The sequence below is a fragment of the Erpetoichthys calabaricus genome, chromosome 7, assembly GCF_900747795.2.
Source record: "Erpetoichthys calabaricus chromosome 7, fErpCal1.3, whole genome shotgun sequence".
NCBI lineage: Eukaryota > Metazoa > Chordata > Cladistia > Polypteriformes > Polypteridae > Erpetoichthys > Erpetoichthys calabaricus.
The window spans coordinates 95,673,555-95,699,362 of NC_041400.2; the positions used below are offsets into that span (position 1 = coordinate 95,673,555).

A 25,808-nucleotide genomic window follows, 5' to 3' on the forward strand; every position below is an offset into this window, starting at 1 on the left:
CGCTTCGCTTGCCAACCCCGTGTTTGGTTTTCCGGATACACTCTTTTAAGATTTTTTTTTTCTTTGAATTGTTGCTATTTCATTAGTTTCACTTTTATTTCAGAACTTCTTTAAAAACAATATTTGGAATCTTGTGTGTCCCAATATGCTGAATCTTTTAAATGAGGTCAGTGAGACATGTGTTTTATGACTTTGTACCATAATTCAGGATAGGTTTCTCTGTTTGGAATTTCAGCACAGACAAAGCGATCTACATCATCAGTAGTTGATCATTTTTTTTGCAAAGTAACCAATAAATGCATTTCAGGTAAACCACGCTTTTGAAATTCTCTGACTTAAACTTCAAAGCCTTACAATATTTATATACTGTACTTCTGATATATCACCTGTGTCCATATATTCGATCTCTGTTCGCCTTTTCGTTTTTTCTCCGAGTAATAATTTCTCGTTGTTTGCGCTAATGCGATGTTTACTTTCTTTTTTTGACACTGTTGTTTTTTTCTGCTTTCATATTCTGTATCTTGCTCTGCATGTGTTTCGCGCCTATGTTGTTTTTGAGGCTTTTGAATTCCAGTTTTCATTATCTCTAACCGCTCTGCATGTGTTTGGCCTCCTTGTTTTTTAACATCTTTATGATGTTTTACTTTGTTTTCTACTCGGTTTTTTTATTTTTGACCTCGCTTTGTCCTTCTTTTTTTTCAGTGACACCTGGTCCATGGTGATTATTTTCCCTTTTTCGAGTAATAATTTGTTTGTTTGCACTACTGCGATCTTAACTTTCTTTTTTTTATACTTTCTAATTTTCCTACTTTAATATTCTATACCTTTCTCCACATGTGTATCACGCCGTTTTTTTTTTTTTTTTTTAGTCTTTTGAATTCCACTGCTTTCATAATCTCTAACCTGCTGTGCATGTGTATAGCGCCAACGTTTGTGAACGTCTTTATGAAGTTCTACTTTGTCTTTTACTCTTGTCTTTTAATTCTGAGCCCGATTGGACGTGCTTTGTTTCAGTTCCACTTGTTACAGGCTGATAATTACTTTCCTTATTTTCTGAATTTGCACCTAGATTATTTTTTCTGTTTTGCTCTTTTTTCTCTCCAATGCTTTTGAGTCTCTTTTCTCAGCGCTGCTTTCTTCTTTGTTTAGTCATCGACGTTTCATTTATAACATATTTTCCTTATACACTTTATATGCGCTGAGACCCTGGATCTGTGCGTGCTCAAATCCTTCACTTGACTGAATGTTTGCTGCCCGTTGTCTTCTTTGATATTGATTGAAAGTAGGGCGTGTCTTGTCGCAAGATGGTCCTGGGTCAATCTCTTGGCACAATGTCTCATGTTTAAGATCCCGTGGCAATTTTTTTTCGTCTCGCGGGTCTTTTAAGTGTCTTCCGTGATCTTAACGTGAAGATGACGTCTCGATGCCCTAGTGTTTCTCTCCAGGATTTTTTTTTATAATAGAGAGATGTAATTGACACTGTTTTGCCACTACAAAAACCTCCGAGAATCATCATCAGCTCATGCACATTTTGAAACTATGTGTCAGAACATGATATTGGTGTTCATTTTCCTGATTTTTACATACTGTATCTATGAATGAGACTTTAAGTAAATAAAATTTTATAAACTAAACAAGCAACATGACCTGTGCTTTTGAGGATGAGGAGGTCAGGTGTGCCACTCTACCCTCATTTGTCTCTCAGCGATAGAGTTGCGCATTACAACTGTAGTGTATGCTACATGCTTTAATAACATTTTTGCTGAGCTATTGAGATAATTCTCATTACTGTTCTATGAACTGTTCTTCACTGGAAAATTGCATTATGTTTCTTTAAATCTTATACTTAATTTCACAGTTACATTTTTCAAGAGCTTAATAAGCTCAAAAGTACTGGATGTTAAATAATACTAAAACACCATGTCTTTCTGCCTAGGAGGAGCTTGTAAGTGTCAGATCTGCTTTTTATTTATTTTAAGCATGCAGGGTTTTCAAAATGCCCACTAGACTGAAGATGGGAAGGACTATTAACAGAAAACAACAAATTTTGCAACTGGAACATAAACACTAGAGAAGTATTTTGAAAATAATTATTGCTGTTATACGATTATGTTCTTCCCAGAAAAAAACTCCAATATTAATGGTTATCATCCTATCAATGGGAACTTTTAAAAAAAAATATTAAAAATAAGTTGAATAGATGTTTTGACATTGTTGAGGTATTTTACAGTCACCTTATAGAACTATATTAAGATGACAAAAAAGACACTGGTGCCAAAATTGTTTTTGCCTGGCAGCATATTGGCACAGAGGTTAAGCACTGCTGTTTCATGAATCCAGGGTATCGTCACGTTTCTGTGAAGTTTCCTTAGGTTTTGCTCTGGCTGCTCTGGTTTTTCTTCCACATCCCCAATGATGAGTGGGTTAGATTATTTAAAAAATTTCAAATTAGTAGGGTGTGATTGTTGCTTGGACATGGGCCATATACTGTTAAGTGTTGACTCCTTCCTTGTTTCGATTCTGTGTTTCCAAGATAATCTCTGTTCACTTGTGATTTTGAGCTGTATTAAGCAGGTTTGAGATTGTGTGTGTGTGTGTATGTATATATATATATATATATATATATATATATATATATATACAAACACAGTATCTCACAAAAGTTTTGTACATTTTGGTAAATATTTTATTATATCTTTTCATGGGACAACACTGAAGATATGACACTTTGATACAATGTAAAGTAGTCAGTGTACAACTTGTATAACAGTGTAAATTTGCTGTCCCCTCAAAATAACTCAACACACAGCCATTAATGTCTAAACCATTGGTAACAAAAGTGAGTACACCCCTAAGTGAAAAATGTCCAAATTGTGCCCAAAATGTCAATATTTTGTGTGGCCACCATTATTTTCCAGCACTGCCTTAACTCTCTTGGGCATGGAGTTCACTAGAGCTTCACGGGTTGCCACTGGAATCCTCTTCCACTCCTTCATGACAACATCACAGAGCTGGTGGATGTTAGAGACCTTGCGCTCCTCCACCTTCCATTTGAGGATGCCCCGCAGATGCTCAATAGGGTTTAGGTCTGGAGACATGCTTGGCCAGTCCAGCACCTTTACCCTCAGTTTCTTTAGCAAGGCAGTGGTTGTCTTGGAGGTGTGTTTGGGGTCGTTATCATGTTGGAATGCTGCCCTGCGGCCCAGTTTCCGAAGAGAAGGGATCATGGTCTGCTTCAGTATGTCACAGTACATGTTGGCATTCATGGTTCCCTCAATGAACAGTAGCTCCCCAGTGCCAGCAGCATTCATGCAGCCCCAAACCATGACACTCCCACCACCATGCTTGACTGTACGCAAGACACACTTGTCTTTGTACTCCTCAGCTGGTTGCCGCCACATACGCGTGTATCTGAACCAAATAAGTTTATCTTGGTCTCATCAGACCACAGGACATGGTTCCAGTAATCCATGTCCTTAGTCTGCCTGTCTTCAGCAAACTGTTTGCGGGCTTTCTTGTGCATCAATTTTAGAAGAGGCTTCCTTCTGGGACGACAGCCATGCGGACCAGTTTGCTACAGTGTGCGGCATATGGTCTGAGCACTGACAGGTTGACCCACCCACCCATTCAAGCTCTGCAGCAATGCTGGCAGCACTCATACATCTATTTTCAAAAGACAACCTGTGGATATGACGCTGAGCACGCGCACTCAACTTCTTTGGTCGACCATGGCGAGGCCTGTTCTGAGTGGAACCTGTCCTGTTAAACCGCTGTATGGTCTTAGCCACCGTGCTGCGGCTCAGTTTCAGGGTGTTGGCAATCTTCTTATAGCCTAGGCCATCTTTATGTAGAGCAACAATTCTTTTTTTCAGATCCTCAGAGAGTTCTTTGCCATGAGGTGCTATGTTGAACTTCCAGTGACCATTATGAGAGAGTGTGAGAGCGATAACACCAAATTTTACACACCTGCTCCCCATTCACACCTGAGACCTTGTAACACTAACGAGTCACATGACACTGGGGAGGGAAAATGGCTAATTGGGCACAATTTGGACCTTTTTCACTTAGGGGTGTACTCACTTACACTGTTATACAAGCTATACACTGACTACTTTACATTGTATCAAAGTGTCATATCTTCAGTGTTGTCCCATGAAAAGTTATAATTAAATATTTACAAAAATGTGAGGGGTGTAGTCACTTTTGTGAGATACTGTGTATACTATATATATAGCAGTGCATAAACATTAGTAGGAACAGTCTTTATTAAATGGCAAAGGACAGTCTATTTTCTGTTACAGTAATACTGGCTTGTATGTGGCTATAATATGCGTCACTGTATTGTGTGCCTTTTAATTTTCTCTCACAGCAATACGTCTCTCCAGCAAGTATTTTACAGCTGATTATTGTATGTATGGCGTCTCCCCAGCAACGGATTTTATGTGCGCGAAAATAAATCTACTTTTAAAAGGCATCCTATTGTAATATCATGAAAATTCGTATATTTAGGAAAACACTTTATACTTTACCGGGCAAAGTTTGTTAATCGCAAATCTGACATCCTCAGAGTGAACACTTGCACAACAACAAACACTAATCCCACCTCTTTGGGGAAGCTGGTCTCCGCGTCTCAGTACCCGATTGGATTGTTCGTGCGTTATGTTTTAGGTCTTACCTCATTTACCAAAATCTGATTGGATCGGCCGTGCGATATTTTATAGGTCCTGCCCTCTCTGTCTTGTGTGACGCGTCAGGCGGCCTTTGATGCATTGCACTATGCCCCGCGCATGCGCACTTCACCAGAAGACACACACACACGCGCACACAGGGATTTTATTAAAGAGGATATATATTCTGATGTCACTTTTCTATATCCTGTACCACTTCCTTCAGGTTTCTTCCTTTTGCTCCTGTGTCTCTTCCTTCCTGTATCACCATATCTTTCCACCACTTTCTTGGCTTTCCTGTTCTTCACCTTCCTACCAGAATCTATCTTTCCACTCTTCTTGCTGTCCTTGAGTCGTCCATGCGCCGTACAGGTCCTGCCCATCTTATCATTTTTGATACACTCTTTTCAATGAGCTGCATCTGATCAGTCTTTTCTCTCAAATCTTCGTTATTAATCATTTTTAGCCATCTTATTCCCATAATCCGTCTCAAGCATCTTTGGTGAAACACGTCTAGTCTTCTCTTAATTGCTTGGCTAAATCACCAGCTTTCAGCTCCATATGAGGCTACTAGTGCATTAGACCCTTCAAAGTCCTCTTTCTAACTCAGCAAATACTACTCCTGCCAAACATAATCTCTTCATCATATCAGTCTCACAGCTGTCTTTCGCCTCAATCTAACTTCCCAAATATATGAATCTCTTTATTCTTTCCATTTCTTGACCTGTATATTACAACCTGTTTGTTTCTTCTTGTTCACCAATCTTGTTTACCATCTTCAAACATTTTAATTTGGCTATGGTTATATTTAATCCCAGTTCCTCTGATTCCAATCCAAATACCACTTTATAGTATTTAATTCACTTATTTAACTGGAATGGTGCAATGTTGTATTGCTCTCTAAATAAATTGAATAACCATTTTTTATTATATATTTATTATATTATTTGAAGCAAAGAGAATATACAAATAATTACAATTGCCATTCCTTCAACTGAATAGGAAGAAATGCCTCCTTACTTATTTTTTTCATTATCAAGAAAGCTGTCAAATAAGTCTACCAAGTCTATAGACATTTAACATTGTTCTCTCAAGAAATGTACTGTATAACAGTTTTAAAGATGTTACGGGGTATTTTGAAACAGTACTTGTTACATTTTGAAATAAAATAATGTCTTCTAACTTCAATTTAAAACTTTTCAGGAAATAATTAGGTGTTTTTTTTTTCTTACTTAGCCATATCATACTAGGAGTCACAAATGCAGTCAGGTATGTCTTAATTTCAGGATGATGGAACAGTTCCAGTTAGCAGGCATGGTTTCAGTATTTTATTTTATCCATGCCATGGTGTTTTTTGGCATATTGTCAGCCAGTCACTATTAGAAAGCTTGGGAACCTAGCTTGATTCCAACTACACATGATTAGAAAGGAAGAGGTCAACACATTCCCATCTTTGTACTTACTAATATAATGCAACATGCAGTGCAATAAGCTTATTTTAAATTGCACTCAAAGTTGTATAACTTTTTTTTTTAATAATTAACATTCTTTTTTTCCTAGAAATATATTCAGAAAATCTTAAGCTCACTTGTCCTTTATTCTCTAGGGCCAATTTAATTAACTTGAATATGCTGGCAGCAAATGCAATCAGATGGCATAAGAGTTGTATTCTTATCTTAGCATATTGGGTGGCCCAAGAGATAGTTCATTTAGTATATTTAGATTAGTGACTAGGTAAAGTCTGACACATTTCTGACAGCACTGCTTTAGTGAATACAATCCTCTGTTTTTGGAGATGCCTCGAATCTTTCAAGTGCAGTTATGTATGTCAGCAGAAGCTTTCATTACTAAAATAAATCTCACATGTAAAACTACACAATAAAAACAGGAAAAAGGTGGGCCACATTCCAAAAACAAGGTGCAGATCTTAGCAGTGACTAAAAATTGCACAGTGCCGTTAGCAGTCTTTCTGCTTACAGTTCTAGCAAAAACACCCCCACCCCCCCTTCGCTATCCTCTAAACCTTTATGGAATGCTTCCCTGAATGTTTACCTGAACAACAAGAGGAAACAAAAGAGCCCTGTCCTCATGGTATAAAAAACGAAAGCAAAAAAAAAAAGTGTTAATCCTTATTTCTTCAACTGTTACTCTTTGTAGTGTATGCGTTCTCATCATTTGTGTTAAAACATGGACCAGATTTTATTTTTTAAATAAAAGTCCAAAACAATGAAAAGTATATTTCGCTAATTTTTAAGATGTAATAGTTTCTAACATTCTTATGTGAAGGTTCATGTCTATAGCTTATATTTGTACAGAAACACTTCCTACACAATTGATTAACATTTTTATTCACTCTTATTTCACCACTTCTTTCTGTGTTGTTTGCATTTTGTCTATCCATTTTATTAACTTGGCTTATTAGGGTCGCTGAAAGTCAAAAGGAGTCTATTTCACCAAAATCAAGCCCAGGCAAGAAACTAGCCATGTATGAAAGACCAATCCATTTTAAAATACTCTCTGGGATACTGGCAGAAACCATCACACCATCTAACCTTGAAACTACACAGAGAAATACAAAGTGAGGTGTCTAAGAATTAAGCTCATTTTTAGTATGCCCTGTGGCAGCTGAACTAACCCATCTGCCACAAAGTCACACTATTTTATTGCAATTTTTAAATGTGGGCACAATTTTGTTTATCCAAAATCAAAAATACATAACATGTTGAATGGTCCTGGTACAGAAGTGAATCTGATCAGGATACTGAGAAAAGGCAAGTATGACATGCAATCTGAGCTGAAGAATAATAACTCTTTTACACTGTATTTCATCCATCCATTATCCAATCCGCTATGTCCTAACTACAGGGTCACTTGGGTCTGCTGGAGCCAATCCCAGCCAACACAGGGCGCAAGGCAGGAAACAAACCCCAGGCAGGGCGCCAGCCCACCGCAGCACTATATTCCTCCCACTTCCATTACAATCTACATGGAAACGATTAAGATCAAAAGGAAACACAGTGCTGGTACACTGGTTAAGCACTGATAATGTATAAAATCACCATTTTTTGTTTAGATTTAACATGAAATAATATAGGATCATGAAGTAAAGAAAAATAAGGTGTAGGAGAAATGCTGCAGTTCATTTCATTTAAAAGTACAAATCAATCTATTAATTTATTTTTTTAACTATTTTGATTAGTTTATTTTTTCTTAATTATCAATGCATCATCCATAAGTCTCTAAGCCATCGGTAAGTACATAATTGCATGAGGCAGCAGGAAAAGAAAGCACCCCAGAGCACCTCAGAAAGTGATAAGCTTAGAATTTTACAATTTGATATATTTGTTTGAATGCTTATTGGTATTAGACAGTATAGATATTACTTAATTGTGTTAAGTTATTGCTGTAACAATTGTTTTTTGAAATTTGATTTGGTAAAGCTAATGCATATAAAAATTACTAAGGATGTTAGTAATCATCATTTCCCAAAAGCCCCTAAACAATTTTATAAAAACCCACTTAGACGTATTAAATTCTTTTAGAAAATTTTTAATGGTAAGTTTGTGCAACTCACACTTTTTAAGTAACTACTATTATGAAATCAGTTAGTCCATGGTCTTGACTGTTTAACCACTTTCTCTGGTCAACAGAGATTCTACTGCACCAAATTGTGATGATGAATGTCAACATTCTTTGCATACCATTAGAAAATAATCACTGCATCCTGTGACTATCTGAACTTTAATTGTCCCAGAAAGAAAAGCCCCTGGTGAGCTTTTTAACCATAACAGAAGGGTTGAACTACCATCCTTAATTATTTGAAATGGTGGTGTGAAGTAAATTCAGATTCTCCATTACATTCACAATCTAACCATTTACTGTATAAAGGTGCATGATATTTTTTTGTCTTAGTTTAAGTACACCACCAATTATTTCTGATTTATTGACATACAGTCTCGAGTTATATAGACTACACCATTTGACTGGTTCTGGTACCTTATTTCTGTACTTGAACACATCATAATTTATATGACTTATTAAAGTTCTGTCATAACCAAACCACCATTCTTATGGAGTCCATATGTGAAATTAATTCATTTTTGAATAATAAATAAAATGTTCATAATAAGTTACATGGATCTCCTGTACTCAGCGGTAAGTGGCATAGAAATGCTGTCTTTGGTCTTCACCACCAACTCCGCAAGGATGAAAATCCAATGACCAATCAATGATTGATACCCATGTTTGTCAGTTTTTCAAAAAAAACTGTAGTTATTAAAGAGAATCCAATCCGAGTTAATTGTAGATGTTTTGTTTTTGACATACCAGGTGAACATCACAGGCTGATGTTCTTTATTCTATCCAGGACCGGAGTTGGCGACCCCTGCTGTAGACAAATTGATAAGATTTCATCTCCATTTTAGTCAGGAAGTTAATTATGACTCATTCACATACCTTCAGCCATACTAAAACAGGAACTTTTCCCTACTCAGATCAAAGGTTAAAAAATCTATAAAACAGGAGCAATCTGACTAGCACAAGACATATGCATCCTTGTAGAAACAAAGTCAGGTTCATATGCTTTCCTGAATTATTGAAAGTGGTAGCAAAGTCTGTCCTGTACAAAATTGTTTCTCACCAATTATGACAGCTGCTACATATTCATCCAAATCAATTTGTTCATAAGTAAAAAAAAAAAAAAACAGAAGAATTTGAATGTGTGAGGGACACATTCTTACAAAAATGGATGTAAGAAGTTTTTGTATCAGCCCTTAAAGGTCACAGCAAATATCTTTACACTTATTTCTCTCAGTTTCGTAATGTTTCCTCAGTTTTAGTTGTCAGTTGCCTAAGTTTTTATAAGTAGTTTGCATGATTTTGAATTATGTTTATATTTGAGTTCAAGATGATGATGTGATCAAATTGGCCAGAAGGTGGCCAGACTTGCATACATCTAGTAAGCTTCAGAGTCTGTGCAGTAAAGGTGATCATTTGTTTTTTTTATCTCTTCCAGTTGTGACTTCTATCTGTTTGTATCTGGCTATATCCTTCCTAAGATTAAAAAAGGACCCTAATTTAAGCATGAAAAGAATCTGGATTTGCATTTTCTGTATCAGTAATTTTCTTCTCTTATTGTTGGAGAGTAGAGGCTACTGTATGATAGAAGATAAAGAGCCTCCTGGAAATCAGGGGAATTTCTCCCAGCAAATATGTATTTAATGATATTTTAAAAATATCTGTACTCCAAGCACTTTTGCTTCTTTTTATATAAGCACATACCTAACCTAACCTAACCTTCAGTGAGTAATGACCTAATTGATCAGCTTATAACAGTGAGTAACCTGGCTGTCCTACCAGTTATCTGACAGTAGTGAAATTAACTGTTTTCAGTAAAACCTCAGCCATTGCAATTAAAGTAGTCCTACTTGATCAAATGGGTTTAAGCAGTTCAAACATCTTATTTGGTAAGGGATTTTACACAGAAAGAGACTTGGCAGTGGTAAGCAACACCTCCTTTTCCAATGCTATGTAAGGATGCCAGCCCTTCTAACTCCTTTCTTCCTCTGCAGTTGGTGATTGCAAAATATCACATATCTTGCTGAGATCAAACAGTCGCTTGATGAAAAAGTAGTGTGGTTGAAAGTTAATCAGCATGCTCATGAATTGATGTAATACAGTAGATCCTGTCGATTATACCCGAGTGCACATAGAAAAAAAATGATAAAGAACAGAAACAGCAAATGCAAATTTACTATTAAAAAGAGACATCTTATGATACACACTTAGTTCGTTGTATATAATTTGTCCTTCCATTTAATTTGTTTCTATCATTATTATACACCTCGTACATATTGTGCTTTTTAGTTTCTTAGCAAATAACATGTTCCTGCAGCACACACAAACCCATCCATTCAGGGCAAAATTTTCATAGGGCAACATTTTGTAAACCATAATAGATGTAGTCGGTTATATTGGTAGGAGATGGCGTCCTGCGATATTTGGTACCCTTCAATCCCAACACCCTCACTAAAAACTGGCCTCCAAACCCCCCATATGATCTTCAATTTCCAGTAATATCTATAGCAATTGCCTTCAATACTCTGTTGTTTGGGAGCAACATCTTTATTTTTGCCCAGGGCAGTAAGAAAGTTAAAGTCGGCACGGTATCCATTGAATAAACTGGCATTGAGTGACTCTCAGGTATTAATTCTCTTCCAGCCTAATTATGGAATTGGAATAGAACAAGGTATTGTAAAAGTGTAAAACTACTGAACCATTTCCTGCCATTCAAAAAAAATATGTGAATGAGTATGAAAAACAACATAAACATCATCTTTCATTAACGTGAATCTGCTTGCCCATATCCCCAGGTATGGTTTCATATACTAGTAGCTAAGCAACTCTTTTTTTTTAGTGCCCAGCTCCAATCTATTTTAAGCACATTTTTATTGGTTCAGTTTTTTTTCTGGAGGTCATCAAGTGCTGTCTTCTGGCAGTACTGCTGTGTTATGCATGCATGACAATCACTGGGAAAAATGGTCAAGGTAAGCATAAATCAATGCATCAAGCAGTTAAACTGCACAGTTTATTTCCAAAAAAAGTTGATACATAGCACATTAAAAAGTACATAAGTAAAACACATAAAAGCTAAATTGTATCTCTTTTTGTTACAATGCATATAATAATCTTGGTTCAAACCAAGTTTAATTAAACCTTCTGTCTTAATAATTTCACAATGGCTGCAATTTCTATTTGACATGCATAGCTGAAAAACAAACCCTTTGTAAATTTCCGTTTTGCAAAATTTTATTGCTTTAACTCACCAGTGCACACCTGTATTTTATGTTGTCCTTCCAGCTTGTGCCCTGTGGTAAAATCCTAACTTATAAAAGTTGAGAAAATGCCATTTATGTTTAAGAATGCTTCTTGAAATGATTAGACTTAGTGTGGGGTTAATTGTCAGCTAATTATATGTAAATACCAACACAATTTTTTAAACTGAAAAGTGTAATCTACTGTAAATCCACTTGTACGCAGAAACGCATCAAAGGACAGGAGCTAAATTGTTAAGTATTACATTACAATCGGAAACAGACCATTACCCTTTCCAGGTTTTATTGCTTTTTTTTTTTTTACTTCCTGTGTGGTTCTACAATAACCAGGCTTCTGATTCACCTTTAATACGTCTTAAGTGTAACCAGGTTAAAGAAAGTAATGGTGCTCATTTGAATTGCCTAATAAAACAACTTCATGGAAACTGCTTCAGGTTTAGTATTTCTCTGTTCCAGTTGCACTTGACTTCTCTTTCAACAACTCTTATTAGTGACCTTTCTGGTAAAAACCCATCCGTCAATCTTCAAGTCAATTTAATCCTGTTCAGTAAGAATAAATCAGTTTAATAAGTCCTTCATTCTGTGTTTTTTCTTTGTTTTAATACATATATGGCAAGTGTAAGCCAACAGGAGAGGGAAACAATGTAAAGTCATACAGCAATAAATAGAAGAAATAAGAGAGGAGGAGGAGCAAAAATGCTCACTTGTAAGTTTATGCAAATCTACACATAAGTCTGGGAAGAAGGGTGCCATAAGGTAGCTGAAATCCCTGAATGTATACAGAGAGAGACATACAGACAAAAAGGCAGGCAGGCAGGTAGGCAGGTCAAAAGGTCAGTTCTTGACCAATAGGTTGCACCACATATATCCTGCAACCACTTTGCCATTTTAAAGATCAATGACTAGGAGAATGAGCAGGAGGACAGTCATTTCACTTAGTCTTTGTACACAAAATTGTTGTAGGTTGTTGTCCATTTAGAACAAACAGCTTGAAAGCTGCCGAAGACAGCTGACCCTTTTCTGGAGTACATTGTACTGAATTGGTTAGTAACACTAGGAGTTCCTAGGAGGAGTTATTACCTTCTCTGCTGCATCCAAAGCAGATTACCTCTTCCCCTAGAGTAGTTGAAGGCTGGCTGTCAAGAGAAAGATGTTGTGTTCATGAATTGAGAGAGGATGGGAGGAAACAAAAACAGCAACACTTATTTCTATAGCACATATTCATACACAGAATCTAGCTGAAAGTGCTTTAAAATATATTTAAGAAATAGGTAACAAGCAAAGAAATTCAAATTAAAATTAGATAAGAATAATAAATAGCATACAAAAAACAAGTAAGACATTATTAAAAAAGATATATTATCTATCAATCTCTATCTATGTCTATCTATCTCTATCGATATCGCTATATAAATAAAAATATAAAAGTCAGTGTGTGTGTGTGTGTGTTGGTGTGTGTATGTATGTATGTATGTATGTATGTATGTATGTTCCTCATTGGTCGACTAAAAATACTGCAGGGTGAAATCAACCCTAACCCACCCCCTTCTGGGTAGGGTGGGGGCTGATCTTGTGGTCTTGTATGCATGTTATCATCCACTTGCCACTCTAAACGACCACCAAAGGGCAAACTGGAGGTGACTGCCAGCATTTTTTATGTTTGAGCGCCACCGCACCCCTGTTGCTTTTGAAATTAGAGTTGGCCGGTTCCAAGCGTCAACTGGATGATAACATACACACAAGACCGCAAGACAAGCACATTAGTGAGTCTTCAATGTTTGTTAATTTATTTTTAGAATTAAATTTGTGGGGTTTTTTTTAATTATATTTTTCTCAAACAAAAAAAAAACACTATTTTCCTTCCGGGCAACACCAGGTATTTCAGCTATGTTAGCTAGTAGAGAAATAAAGCTCTTATATAGTACAGAATTTGTTTTTAAGTTTGTAAAGATAAGTACAATGATAAGGTTAGATGGACAGGGAGGACATCTTGGAGAAATGAAACAAAATCTGTAGGGGTTCCAAGGCCAGCCGTTACTGGGCATTCTACATTCAAACATCGCAGTGCATAGTGCTTTGATCAGGAGGTGGAGGCACAGAACGCCACTAGAGAAGAACCAGGAAAGAAAACGCAGAAAAGTACAGATTAATGACTGCAGATTCATTGAAGAATATGATAGTTCTATGCATTTACATTTTCTTATTTGGCTGACACTGTTATCCAATGTGATTTACAACATTTATGATGCATTTGGTTACATTTCTTTTTTGTTTTCCAATTGGAGGACATACAGGTCAAGTGACATGCTCAAGGGTCACAGTGTCAGTAGCAAGATTTGACCTCATAACCTCAGGGTTTGAAGTCCAAATTCTTAACCACTACGCCACACTGCCATCACATACCCAGTTTAAGAGTAGAATTAAAAAGTAGGTATGAAAAAGCAAAATTTAAAAAGTGAGTTTTAGGATTTTTTTTTAAAATGATCCACAATTTTAGCCTGGCATATTGGTAAGATATTCCAGATTTTTATATGCATAACAGCAACTGGCCACCACACTACTTCTTTTATATTTGGCTCTTGGAATAATACGCAGACCATTATTAAAAGATCTAAGGAAGACTGTTGTGTAGCGGGTCCACAGCTCATATCAAAGGCCACTTTTTAAATAAATAATCACCGCACTCGTGGCTTAGAAAGGGGGCGTGGTAGTGTTGCGGAAGCGGTTCCCGGGGGAGTTTGTGATGCAGGCGGTCCTTGCTTAAGTGCACAGTTGAGGAGTTGTCCGCATCCGTAATTGTTGCTGGGGGCTGCTGATTGCCACAGCTGATCCATGTCCCCGTGATAAATAGAAGCGCGAGGCGGCTAGCAGGAGGAAAAAAGGAACAGGAAAGAAATGGACGGAGGTTAAGGGAAGAAGAAGGCTGGAGGCAATGAAAGCCAGTGCAGGAGCGAGTAAGAGCAGGTTTGCTGGTAAATGAAGGCAGCTGGAAAGGACACTAGAGAAGGGGCAGTTGGAAGTGGTCACTCCAGCTGAACGGTTTCTAGGAGCAGGAGTGACCGGCAGTATGGATGACTCCCCGCAGAAGGCAACGGGAGTCGAGGTGACTTAGGAAGGTGAGCCTCAGCGTGAGCGACCTGGCCATTGGGGAACCCAAGTCTTGGTCTGGTAAGGTAGCTGTACAGAGCCAGGGGATGGAAGGCAACCGGACAGAAGCAAGGTCAGCTGCACCTGCTGATAGGGTGACTCCCCTGTTGCAGGGCCCGTATGGGAGAAGCAGGGGAGCTGCCAGTTGAACGGAGAAGGCATCGGGGTTTTTAAAAAAGGACAGCTTCCAACCATTGTTTTAACTTCATTGTTTTTTTAAAGAGTTTTTCTGTTAGATTTTAACCTCCACTCATCACTCGTTTTTATGGATTATTTATTTATGGATATTTGAGAGATACTGCACTTTATTTATTTGGACACTGTTTTGATTTGTTGTTTTTCTATAAAAGCACTTTGCATTTTTTGTACCATCCCCTTGTTTCATTGTTATGCCTCACTGCCAAGATCATCGGTGACATTACCGATGGTGTCGGGTTCAAGAGCTCCCTGAAGCTGCATGGGAACCTGGAACAAACCCGCATCGTCACAAAGACCCTATGCAAGAGTAGTTTCTTTTTTGTCCTTTTATTTTCTTTGAGTTCTTGGTTAATTTATCCCCACACATGCAGGATTAAAATAAACAAGTTTAATATAATTAACTTCCTGGCATTATTTTGGCACAAAATGACTTGCTGTATCTCATTGGCAGTTATTTTTATGTATGAAATTAATTAGAAGCTGAGTAGTTTTCACTCTTTATGTAAAGATCAGACTTTGACTGATTTTGGTGAGACTGACTCAATCGTCTTGTTTTTCTGTTTGACTTTGATTAGAAATTGTGTGGTGTCCCTGTATGGTATGGTTATCTGGACATCACTCAGTTTACCACTTCATGTTTTCAATGCCCTTTTTTGGATTGGGGGTAACAGAAAAGTAAATCTGAGCATTCGCCCAAGGCCTTGGGATATATTTTTGCCAGTTATTTTGTACTTTCTATGTAATACAAACCTACTTATTAAAAATAATTCAAATTCTTGACCCCTGCTTTTAAAGCCTTCACACACTATTAGAGACTGTCCTTAAAGTATACCAATAGTTAGTTAGTTTTACTGATTTCACAGAAAATGAAAATATATCTTTGAATTTTTAGTAGCTACATTATTTTACATGATCATCTCACTGTAGGTGTAACGCTTGGTTTCCTAAAGTAATCCTAAAGTAATTGAAGAGTTTGCCATTATTTCTTTGTTTGAAAGAGTCTTTGTTTTCCAGTTCCTTGCTTAATTTCAATATATTTTTCCCAACCAAACTTCATTCACAGTTGCATCAATAATTGTGAAATTAAAGAGGTTTGGAAATACTAGGACACTTCCTAGAGATGAATCTGTCTTAAATGAGTATCCAGGCAAGGAGGGCCTTGGTCAGGAAGTTAACGAAGAACCCAGTGGTCACTCTAACAGAGTTTAAGAAGTCCTCTTCTGAGATGGGAGAACATGTCATAAGTACAGTAATCTCAGCAGCACTTCCATAATTAGGCGTTTTATGGTAGAGTGGTTAACTCCTACTTGGAGTTTGCCAAAAACAATTTAAAAGACTGAGAGCGTGATAGATTCAGTAGCCTTATGAGTCAAAAAGTGAACTCATTGGAAACGACTCCAAGCACTATTTTTGTGCTTTGATTTTTGTCTAATAAAATCCTTATTGTGAAACATTGTGGGGGCAACACTATTCTATGTGGGTGCTTCTCATCAGCAGGGGCAGGGACATTGTGAGGAAATGAGGGAAGAATGAATACAACCAAATACAGAGAGGTCCTTGAAGAAAACCTGCTTTGGAGTGCATGAAGGTTCACCTTTGATCATGACATTGATCTGAAGCATTCAGACAAGGCAATGCTGGAGTGGCTTCAGGACAAGAGTCTGAATTGAGTAGCCCAGTCATTGCCCAGAGTACAAATCCAAAGAACATGTTTAAACTGTAATTTTCAAATCTATCTAAAGATGCTTCCCATTCAATCTAATGGATATTGGGAGGATCATTTTTGAAGAATGAAATAAACTGAACAAATCCAGTTGTGCAAAGCTTGTAGAGACTTACCCAAGAAAACCTGAAGCTTTAATTTCTGTCAAAGGGGCTTCTACACAGCAAAGGATTAAGGGTCTGAATGTCATTTATTCATTCATTCATTTTCTACCACTTATCTATGATCAGGTTGCTGGGGCAACAGTCTTAGCATTGAGGCCCATATGCGCCTTTCACTTGCCAGCTTATAATGTGGGATCCCAAAGTGTTCCTAGGCCTTCCTCCCAGGTTTCCACCCAGCTAGGTCATACCTATAAAACCTCCACAGGAAAGCATCTAGGAGGCATTTGTATCAGATGCCCAATCTACTTCAATTAGTTTCTCTTAATGCAGAGGGTCAGCACCTTTACTCCTAGCCTCTCCCATTTGTCTACGTTTCTCATTCAGTCTCTAATTGAGAGCCTAGCCACAATGCAGAGAAAGCTCACTTCAGCTGCTTGTACCTGTGATATTGTCCTTTCATTCACTGTGCGAATTTCATGACCATAGGTGAGGGTAGGGACGTAGAACAACTGGTAAATCAAGACCTTTGCCTTCTGGCTCAGCTCCTTCTTCTGATCCATATAGTGACCACTTTTCTGCACTTGCTGCTCCCATCAGTCTGTTGATCTCAATATTCCTTTTCCCTTCACTCCTGAACAAGACTTAACTCGCTTACCACTTAGAGAGGGCAGTACATGTTTTTCCTATTGAGGACCATGGCCTCGGATTTGGAGGTACTGATCCTCATCCCTAACACTTCACACTCTGTTACAAAGCATTCCAATTCATACTGGAGTTCATAGAACAATGAAGCCAATAGGACCACGTCATTTGAAAAAAGCAGTGACGTACTTCTGAGGCTACCAAACTGGACACCTACCCCTACCTGGCTTTGCCTAGATATCCTGTCCATGAAAATCCAAAATATTTTCATGAAAGATTTCAGTTTTTGATTTTTAATAAATCTGCAGACCTTTCTAAAACATTTTTATTTTGTCATTATAGGTTGAGTGTAGATAGATGGGTAAAAATCGCAAATTTAAACCTTTAAAATGGAATTTATACAACACAATGAAGTGTACATCAAGTGAAGGGATCTGAATACTCTCAAGGTAATGTATATGAAGCCCTGAATTTTTTAGTAGTCATTATGTCCATATTTGAAAGAACCCAATGGTTAGTACTCTGTGTGGCAAATATTTTTTGGAATGTATGACAAAAAAGAGAAGATTGCAGAACTTGGATTTTAGGTTGTGGCGTGACATAACGTGAAATTGAGTGTTTAATGCCCATGATTTATTACTGTATAGAGTATCAGCCTGAAAGCTGGAAGTCGGATATTTGTTTCACATTAAAAAATTGCATGTGTTTACCATCAATCTCTTCTTTTTTAACTGTAATCATATTACTTTACAAATATAAAAAAAGGGAAACTGTCATTCAACCCCTCTATGTCATACAGTGTACAGTACTCACATTAGGCTTCTAAAAAAGTGCTCACAGTATACAGGTTAAATAATTAACTGGATAAAAAGAAGAGCAGTCAGATGTTTATTTGATAGTACTGATGCAAACATGTTTTTTTCTGAATAACAATAGCTATCCAGTAAGCTGTTTATGCATCTCCCTCTGAATTTAGAATATTTTTTTCTACATACATCAGCAGTACAAATTTTTAAGTTGTTCGACCTTACTCTAAGTAGTTCACTGCAGCCAGTGTAATATGTTTTAAAAAATCTACTAAAGTTGTAAAATTCTTAAGTTGTTCTTAGTGATTGATCTTACTCCTAGTAGTTCATTACAGCCAGTATAATCTGTTTAAAAAATCTACTTAAGGAAATACACATAAAATAATCTCTCACCTTTTTACTATTTAAGATATTGCAAACCAAAACTTTAATTTAACATAGTTTAGCAGGTTTAAAACAAGAAAATATACCAATTACCATGTACTGTTGAGCTTTTTCCTTTGCCCACCTTACAATTTTAACTTAACAGGAAAATTAGAGCAAGTTGAAAAAGCAGATCCTAAACTGACATGGGTAACAAGATGAGTCATGTCCAACTCTTCTAGGTCCTCTTTGGAAAAGAAGGAAATTATTTTTTCACCTACTTAACTAAATCAGTAACTGGCAAAGTGAAAAACAACAATCTAGTTATATCCTTCCATTTTCTACCTGACTAAATCCAGTTGAGGTTCATGGGAAACCTATACCTATTCTGGCATTGAGTGCAAGACATGAAATAGCCCAAGGGTAGGGCAGTGTCTGGAATTTATCTCTGAAAACACATTTCTGCTATACTTTAAGGCACTCGAGCACCAGTTTATTTTGTTGTTGGCATATGCATCCAACAGTAGACCTACTATTGTATTGTATTGTGTCAGATAGTAAGTGAACTCAGAGACTTTATGTCATGATTTTACTGCAAAGTGTTAGATGTTTACACAGCTTCAAATCTAGAATTAAAGATAAAGATACAAATAATTATTGGGATCTCTTACACATGAAAGGTAAATAAATTCCCAGCCATTGTGGCTGGAAAGCATAACATTTGCTATTAAAAAGAAAAATACTTCTTGTATAATTTAACAACTTCAAGTGAATATGTTTTAATTGTTCATTGAATATAAGTAAATAACTATCACGTTGTTTCTTAATGATATAAAAGGTTGATTAATAACTTGTGTTTTTAATCTTTACAAGACATTGACCCTTCCATTCATCCATTGTCAGACCCACTTAGTCCAGCTGAGGGTCATGGGATGCCTGATCCAGTCTCTGTAGCATTACATCATAAAATAAAATATTCTTGAAGGTTTCATTTTGTTTTAACTTGTGTGTTGTTAGGTGAAGGTGATATTTCACAATATCATATTTTTCACTTAGGCCTACAGGCCTCTTCCTAATCAATTATCACATTTAAAATGAATTTTTGTGTGCATTATCTATGTAATTTCATATTTGTAAAATTCTATATTCGAATTTTTATAAAATCTATTTACATTATTATTACTATAATTATTTTAGGAGATATGTCCTCTCATCGGGCTTTGAGAAAGCAGCAACAATTGAACAACCTCCTTTCCACGGTGATTGAGCTGGCCAAACCAGGAAATACTTTAGTTGACTTTTGCAGTGGTGGGGTAATGTATAATTTATTTTTTTAATCAGCTATTTCCTGGAATCTTTTTCACGCTTCTTAGGGTTCTGTCAAATACAAAGTGTGTTCAAGCAGTAGAAAACTGAACTGATATGGTTGTGTATGATAGAAATCAGCAAATAGATGAAACCCACTAAATAAGCTTTATTGACATGACTGTTTCCTTATGTTTGTAGGGCCATGTGGGAATTGTTCTTGCTTACAAATTACCAGCTTGCCAGGTAAGGAAACATAATAAATTATTTTTTACCTAAAAGGGATTTGACATATTATATGAAAAAGCACAGACAACTGAAGTGTCCGCCTGCCTGAATCTAACTCTTCATACCAGAAGTCCTGATCAGCAGAAGCTCCACCACCTTGAACAGTCTATTTTGGAGATGTTTTTCTTTTGTCTACATGACAAAAAGTAGCCATTGTCATATCAATAATTTGAAAAATAAGAAAGCATCTTGTTTTCTTCTTTTTTAGTGGTAGGGTTCTGTATTCCATTTACATGCCAGTATGTTAAATAAATTATTAATTTATCATAATCACACCTTTTTTACTTTTACTATAATATGTCTCAAGGAATAAAGATTGTTGAGGTTTAACCATGACTGCTATGTAGGTAATAGAAAGTATACTTTTAGATTGAATGAGTGGAAATATCTATTTGAAATCCTCCCACTCCAATGGAAAAGGATGGAAAGTTGAACAACTAAAAATAAACTCCATCTATGGAATTCTAAGCTTCAATTTTTCATTATCACATTAAAACACTAGTGCATCCACTCATCTTATGACATGAATGTGGATAAGCAAAGTACTCTATACTTTGTGATATTCAGGTTATTTCTACTGTTGTACCATTGTCATTGCTAGCCATGACACACGCAGTAGATTGATGTCCAGACACCTGGTAAAGGTAATCAAATAACTGAACTTGTCAGTAAAAAAAAACAAACTATGAAGCAAACATCCAAAACATCCACATCAGACTACACAGCCTCTTGTTTCTGATATTCAAATTTACCCTTTTGTCAGAAAGGGCTCTCCCAGATATGCTTGTGGTACTATTTTTTGCTGACATCTGGAAGTATGAGCTGTCCACACATTTCTTGAGCTCAGTAATGTGTTTAAAACAAAAGGTGTCCAGAGTCAGTTCCCATACTTTGGCCAAAAAAGAGCCCACTTGGATCTGCTTTTCCAAAGGAATATCAACTTCAGCTAGAAATGTATATGATTCAGAAAATTGCCAAAACTTGTAGTTGCCCAAAAGTGCTCATAAAATATGCACTTACCAAAGGTAAATAAATATCCCCTGCCTCCAAGAAAAAAGTTAGTTTCCCTAAATACCATGTATTTTATCAAATTTTAGGATTTTCAAGGAACCTTGTTCATTTTTATGTATGTGATCTTTGTATCCACATTGCATCTTCAAATTGCTATTACTCAATTTTGAGCCTCTTAACGCATTATTACTGAACTATAGTCAGTACCAGGAAGCTGCACTATTGTTTTGCTATTGTCTGTAGAAACCAGTGTTGACAATTCACTTCTGATTACTAACCCTTCATGCTGTGGCATTGTAAAAAGCATGCTAACACTCTGGAACACAGTCTTCTTTTAAAACTTTGTTCATTTTAGGTTATCCTTATAGAAAACAAGGAAGAGTCTTTAATTAGAGCTAAGAAAAGATGTGATGCGCTTGGACTTAACAATGTTGGATTTATTCAAGCAAATCTGGATTATTTCAAAGGATCCTTTCAAGTTGGGGTAAGTACTTCTTTGAATTTTTATTGTGCTCTTTAAAGGTCATACTGTTCAAGAAAAAACAATTTTTAAAAAGCTCTCTTTTTCTACCAATGCATAAACACATAAATTATTGACTTGGATTAGCAGATTATTTGCTGACCTTTTGAACAATAAACTAGATTGACATTATAAGCAAGCCTATTAATTTGAAAGCATTTAGAATGATGGCTAGTTACATTTGTTTAGTCACACAAAAAATTCAAAGGTGACAGAAGATCATATTTATCATTTTTCTCCCAAACTTGTCATGGTCAGATAATAGTCACTTACAGTAAAGTTATTCAAAACATCTTTTCTGTTCTGCATAGGGATTTGGTTCCATTTAAACAAGCTGATTAGTGAAAAAGGGAAAAAAGGATTTAACTTGCATTAAAGACTAAAATGAAGTGTGCAAAGTGACTAAGGATAAAAGCAAGAATTCACAGGTTATAAAGCTCAGAGAGGTAAGAAAGGCATAAATGTACACAGGATTTCTACAATGACACCAATGATCACACCCAAGTTTCTGAAAAAAGGAATACAGAACTCTTAACAGTTCATTCTTTGGTTGAAGGATTATAGCCAGCTCATCCATCTTATTTGGTAAGGAATGAACATTTGACAGAGTTACTCATGATAGTGATAAGAAAATGCAAGTTTTGAAGTGTGCCTTGCAAGCACACTAATATTTCTTCTTAGTTTCTTTCTTGGAATTGGTTAATTATTGCTTGACTTACATTTGTTGCTCAGATCAATAAAATCACTTGACAAATATGTGGTGTTGGCTGTTGCTTAATAATTATATATCATACCAAAATAAGAGACATGTCAATTAAAAGCAAGCAGCAAAAAGAATTGTAAAAACTTGAAAATATTCAGAACAGGAAAAAAATACCCATTAAATAAAATTCTGTAAAGGAAAGAAATACAAACATTAAAAGAAAATACATTAAGCAAATACTGAAAAGGATGGAACCCATTAGTTACTATAAACAGGTGAGCCTCCCAAAAACAATGAATCGTACAGATCAAAGAGCAACTTTAAAATGGACATACATAACTTGTGTGTTACTTTTTCACGAGTTTCCCAAAATCCACTCTTAATCAGGCATTGTGCAAGTGAGTATAAAGTAATAGTGTTAACTCTGCCCCTGAAGGTGCTAACAAAAAGGCATCATAAGTCAACTGGAAAACTATAGATTGACAATACTTTTATTCTCTTTTGGTTCTCTTTTGGGGTGAAATAAATGAAAACAACATAATATGAAGTAGACACCACACCATTATTTATAATAACCAATTAAACTAAAGCTGTAAATAAGCACAAAATCAGTCACCTGTTGTTTCTAAGACTTTATGAACTTTATGTGTCATAAAAGAAAACCACACTTTTCTAAAGAGGAGCTTGTTCATTAATAACAACAGGGTGTTGTTGTTTACTAAGGCATGAAGAAGACTTTACAACAGCAAGGGGAAATAAAAGTGGGATTAGATGGTAAAGAGGCTAAGTACCTGCACATCACAACCATTTTCACATTTCATTTTCAAGAAACAATGCTGAGATAATTTTAACTTTGTGGCATGGCGTGTTATCCTGCTGGAAATTGCCATCAAAAGATTGGTACACTTCGGTGATGGACATGGTCAGCAACTAACAACTCAGGTAGGCTGTGGCATTTAAATGATGCTGATTGGGTACTAAGTGACCCAATGTATGCCTAGAAAATATCCCCCGCACCATTACACCACCATCACCAACCTGAATCATTGACACAAGGCAGGATGGATCTCAGCTTTCATGTTGTTGATGCCAATTTTTAACCTTACCATCTAAATGTTCCAGTTTCTGAAATACTCTGAGCAGCCCATCTGGCACCAACAACTATGCCACATTCAAAGTCACTTAAATCACCTTTCTTCCTCATTCTGATGCACAGTTTGGATTTCAGTAGGTCATCTTGACAATGTCTACATGTGTAAATGCATTGATTTGCTGCCATGTGATTGGCTGATTAGATATTTGTGTTAACAAGCAGTTGAACAGGTATACCTAATAAAGTGTCTGGTGAGTGTATACTGTATATTGTATGAGACTGTAGAAAAGTAAAATGTGGGCTATTATAATAAATAAGCAGTAAAAAAATAGCTTCAGAATTGTCATTGATGGTTTGTTATCATGTGCTCTAATAGTTGTGTTTATAATATTCCAAAGGTAAAAAAGTTATTGTTTAATTATTCCGTTGGCTTGTGCACATAAGCACTAAATGTGTCTGCTATGTACGTTATTTTCTGTGCATTTACACCAAAACTTTTATAAGTTGTTTGCATCTGGCATGAACGAAATATCATTCAAGAGCTTTATGTGTGAATTTTAGCTGGCTCAGACAAATACTATTAATCGACTGGGAGGAAAGGAGGATTCTTAATCTTAAACAGTCTTTACTGTATTACGTCTCATCAAAACACACTTAGACATAAAATGTGACCCTCTTTGTGCATCCATGACTAACTAATCCCTTGTGTTTCACTGGTCTTGCCTCAGCAAGGCACCTGTCTTTTTGCTAACTAGGTTTCTCTTGGCAGCCTCATTGCCAGAAGGTTGCCCCTTTCTAGTAAAGCTTCTTTTAGTCAAGGAAGTGAACCCTGACTCTAAAGCCCAGATATTTTTAATCAGCTGCCTTTTGTGTCCCAATTAGTCTTAATGACCCCAATACCTGTGCCATAATTGGTGAAGGGTCATGGTTCAACTCGGAACTAATCAATTTAAATAAAGGTTAAAAAACAAAAACTTAAATACAAGGAAGAGCCAGTTAAAATACAAATGTATATATACAACAAATTGAATTTAACTTAATAAGTTTGAGGGTAGAGATTAAATTATAAAATACCTAATGCAAATGTGAAAATGAAGAAAACATTTGAACTGTCTTAACCTCGTATTCAGACCTAGAGAGAGAGTTTTGGAAAACAGGAGATGTAAAGTGTGATTTATTCAGGGTTGAATAAACAGAATTTGAAATAGTAGCTTGTCCTAATTTACTCAAACTTGAAGCATCAGTTAATTTAAACAAGACTAAAGATGGTTCACACTTTCCTCTCTGAACTTTTTCACACTTTATTGTGTTATAGTGTGGAACCATAATTTATTTCACTGATGTGTTTTGCCACTCATCAACATAAAGTACTGTATAATGTCCAAGTAAAAAATACAGACATTCCTCTAAATTCATTAAAAATATATTAAAGAAAGATAGATGGCCTAAGTATACACCCCATGTTTTGACACACCTAAATTACTTCTGAAGTAACTGCCTTTCCTAACGCATGTAATTAATTGATTGGAATCCACCCCTGCACATTTCAGGTGTTTTAGATGTCTACAGAATAAATACACCACCATCTCGGAGGAAACATTACGCCATGTACATCAAGGAACACTCCTGGCAAAATCTGAGAAAAGGTTCTTGAAATATACTAGTTAGGCCAAAGATATATGAAATATTTAAAGGCATTTAATGTACCATGTGACAAGTTGTAACAGCACACCAAAACCACAGATACAACAATGCAGCCACATGTCCCAGGTTCAAAAGCCCATTTATTTAACAGAATATCTTGCACAGGCTTCCTCTTCAAAGTTACATAAGCACAACAATCTCTGTGTTACTTCCACTTCTCCCAGGCAAGCCTCATCCACCACATCCTGACTCTTACTTTCAATTGAAGAGTGGTGACCTCTTTTATTTTATACCTGGTAGTACTTTTGGTGCCACCATACTGCATAGTGGAAGCACTTTCAGGTCTGGCAGAAGCTCTTCAAAGCAGGGAGGTCCTTTCCCAGCAGCACCCTCTGGTGGCCACCCAAGGACTGCAACAGAGCTGCTGTCCTTAACTACAAGTCCCATGCAGCTCTGCAGGAGTCCAGAAGAACACAGCTATCTATCATTCTGGGGGACAGACTCCCCCAGTCCATTTATTAATCTTTCTCCTTAACTGAGATAAAAACATGCAGCCATCCCAGCAGGGTTGCAACTCCATCCACACTGTCCTTCCATAGTGGCCTTCCAACAGGTAAAGGTCGACGCTCCATCCCAGTTGGGATACCATTCCATCTATCACATCTATTACAACCTCTAAACACATCATTAAAAGGTTAGAAAATATGCCATACATCTGTGAATCTATCAATAACTGTATTACAAAACTGAGTGCCAGGGCA

At 36.5% G+C, this 25,808-nt stretch overlaps 1 protein-coding gene across 1 annotated transcript in view; it reads left to right on the plus strand.

The window, feature by feature from the left end:
• The window catches only part of gstcd (glutathione S-transferase, C-terminal domain containing), a 110,976-nt gene that overhangs the window by 70,960 nt on the left and 14,208 nt on the right, over positions 1 to 25,808 (plus strand). Inside the window, exons 6-8 of the mRNA XM_028805190.2 lie at positions 19,681 to 19,796; positions 19,990 to 20,034; positions 21,443 to 21,571. Of these exons, the coding sequence (XP_028661023.2) occupies positions 19,681 to 19,796; positions 19,990 to 20,034; positions 21,443 to 21,571 (290 nt within the window). The remainder of the gene's footprint in view (positions 1 to 19,680; positions 19,797 to 19,989; positions 20,035 to 21,442; positions 21,572 to 25,808) is intronic.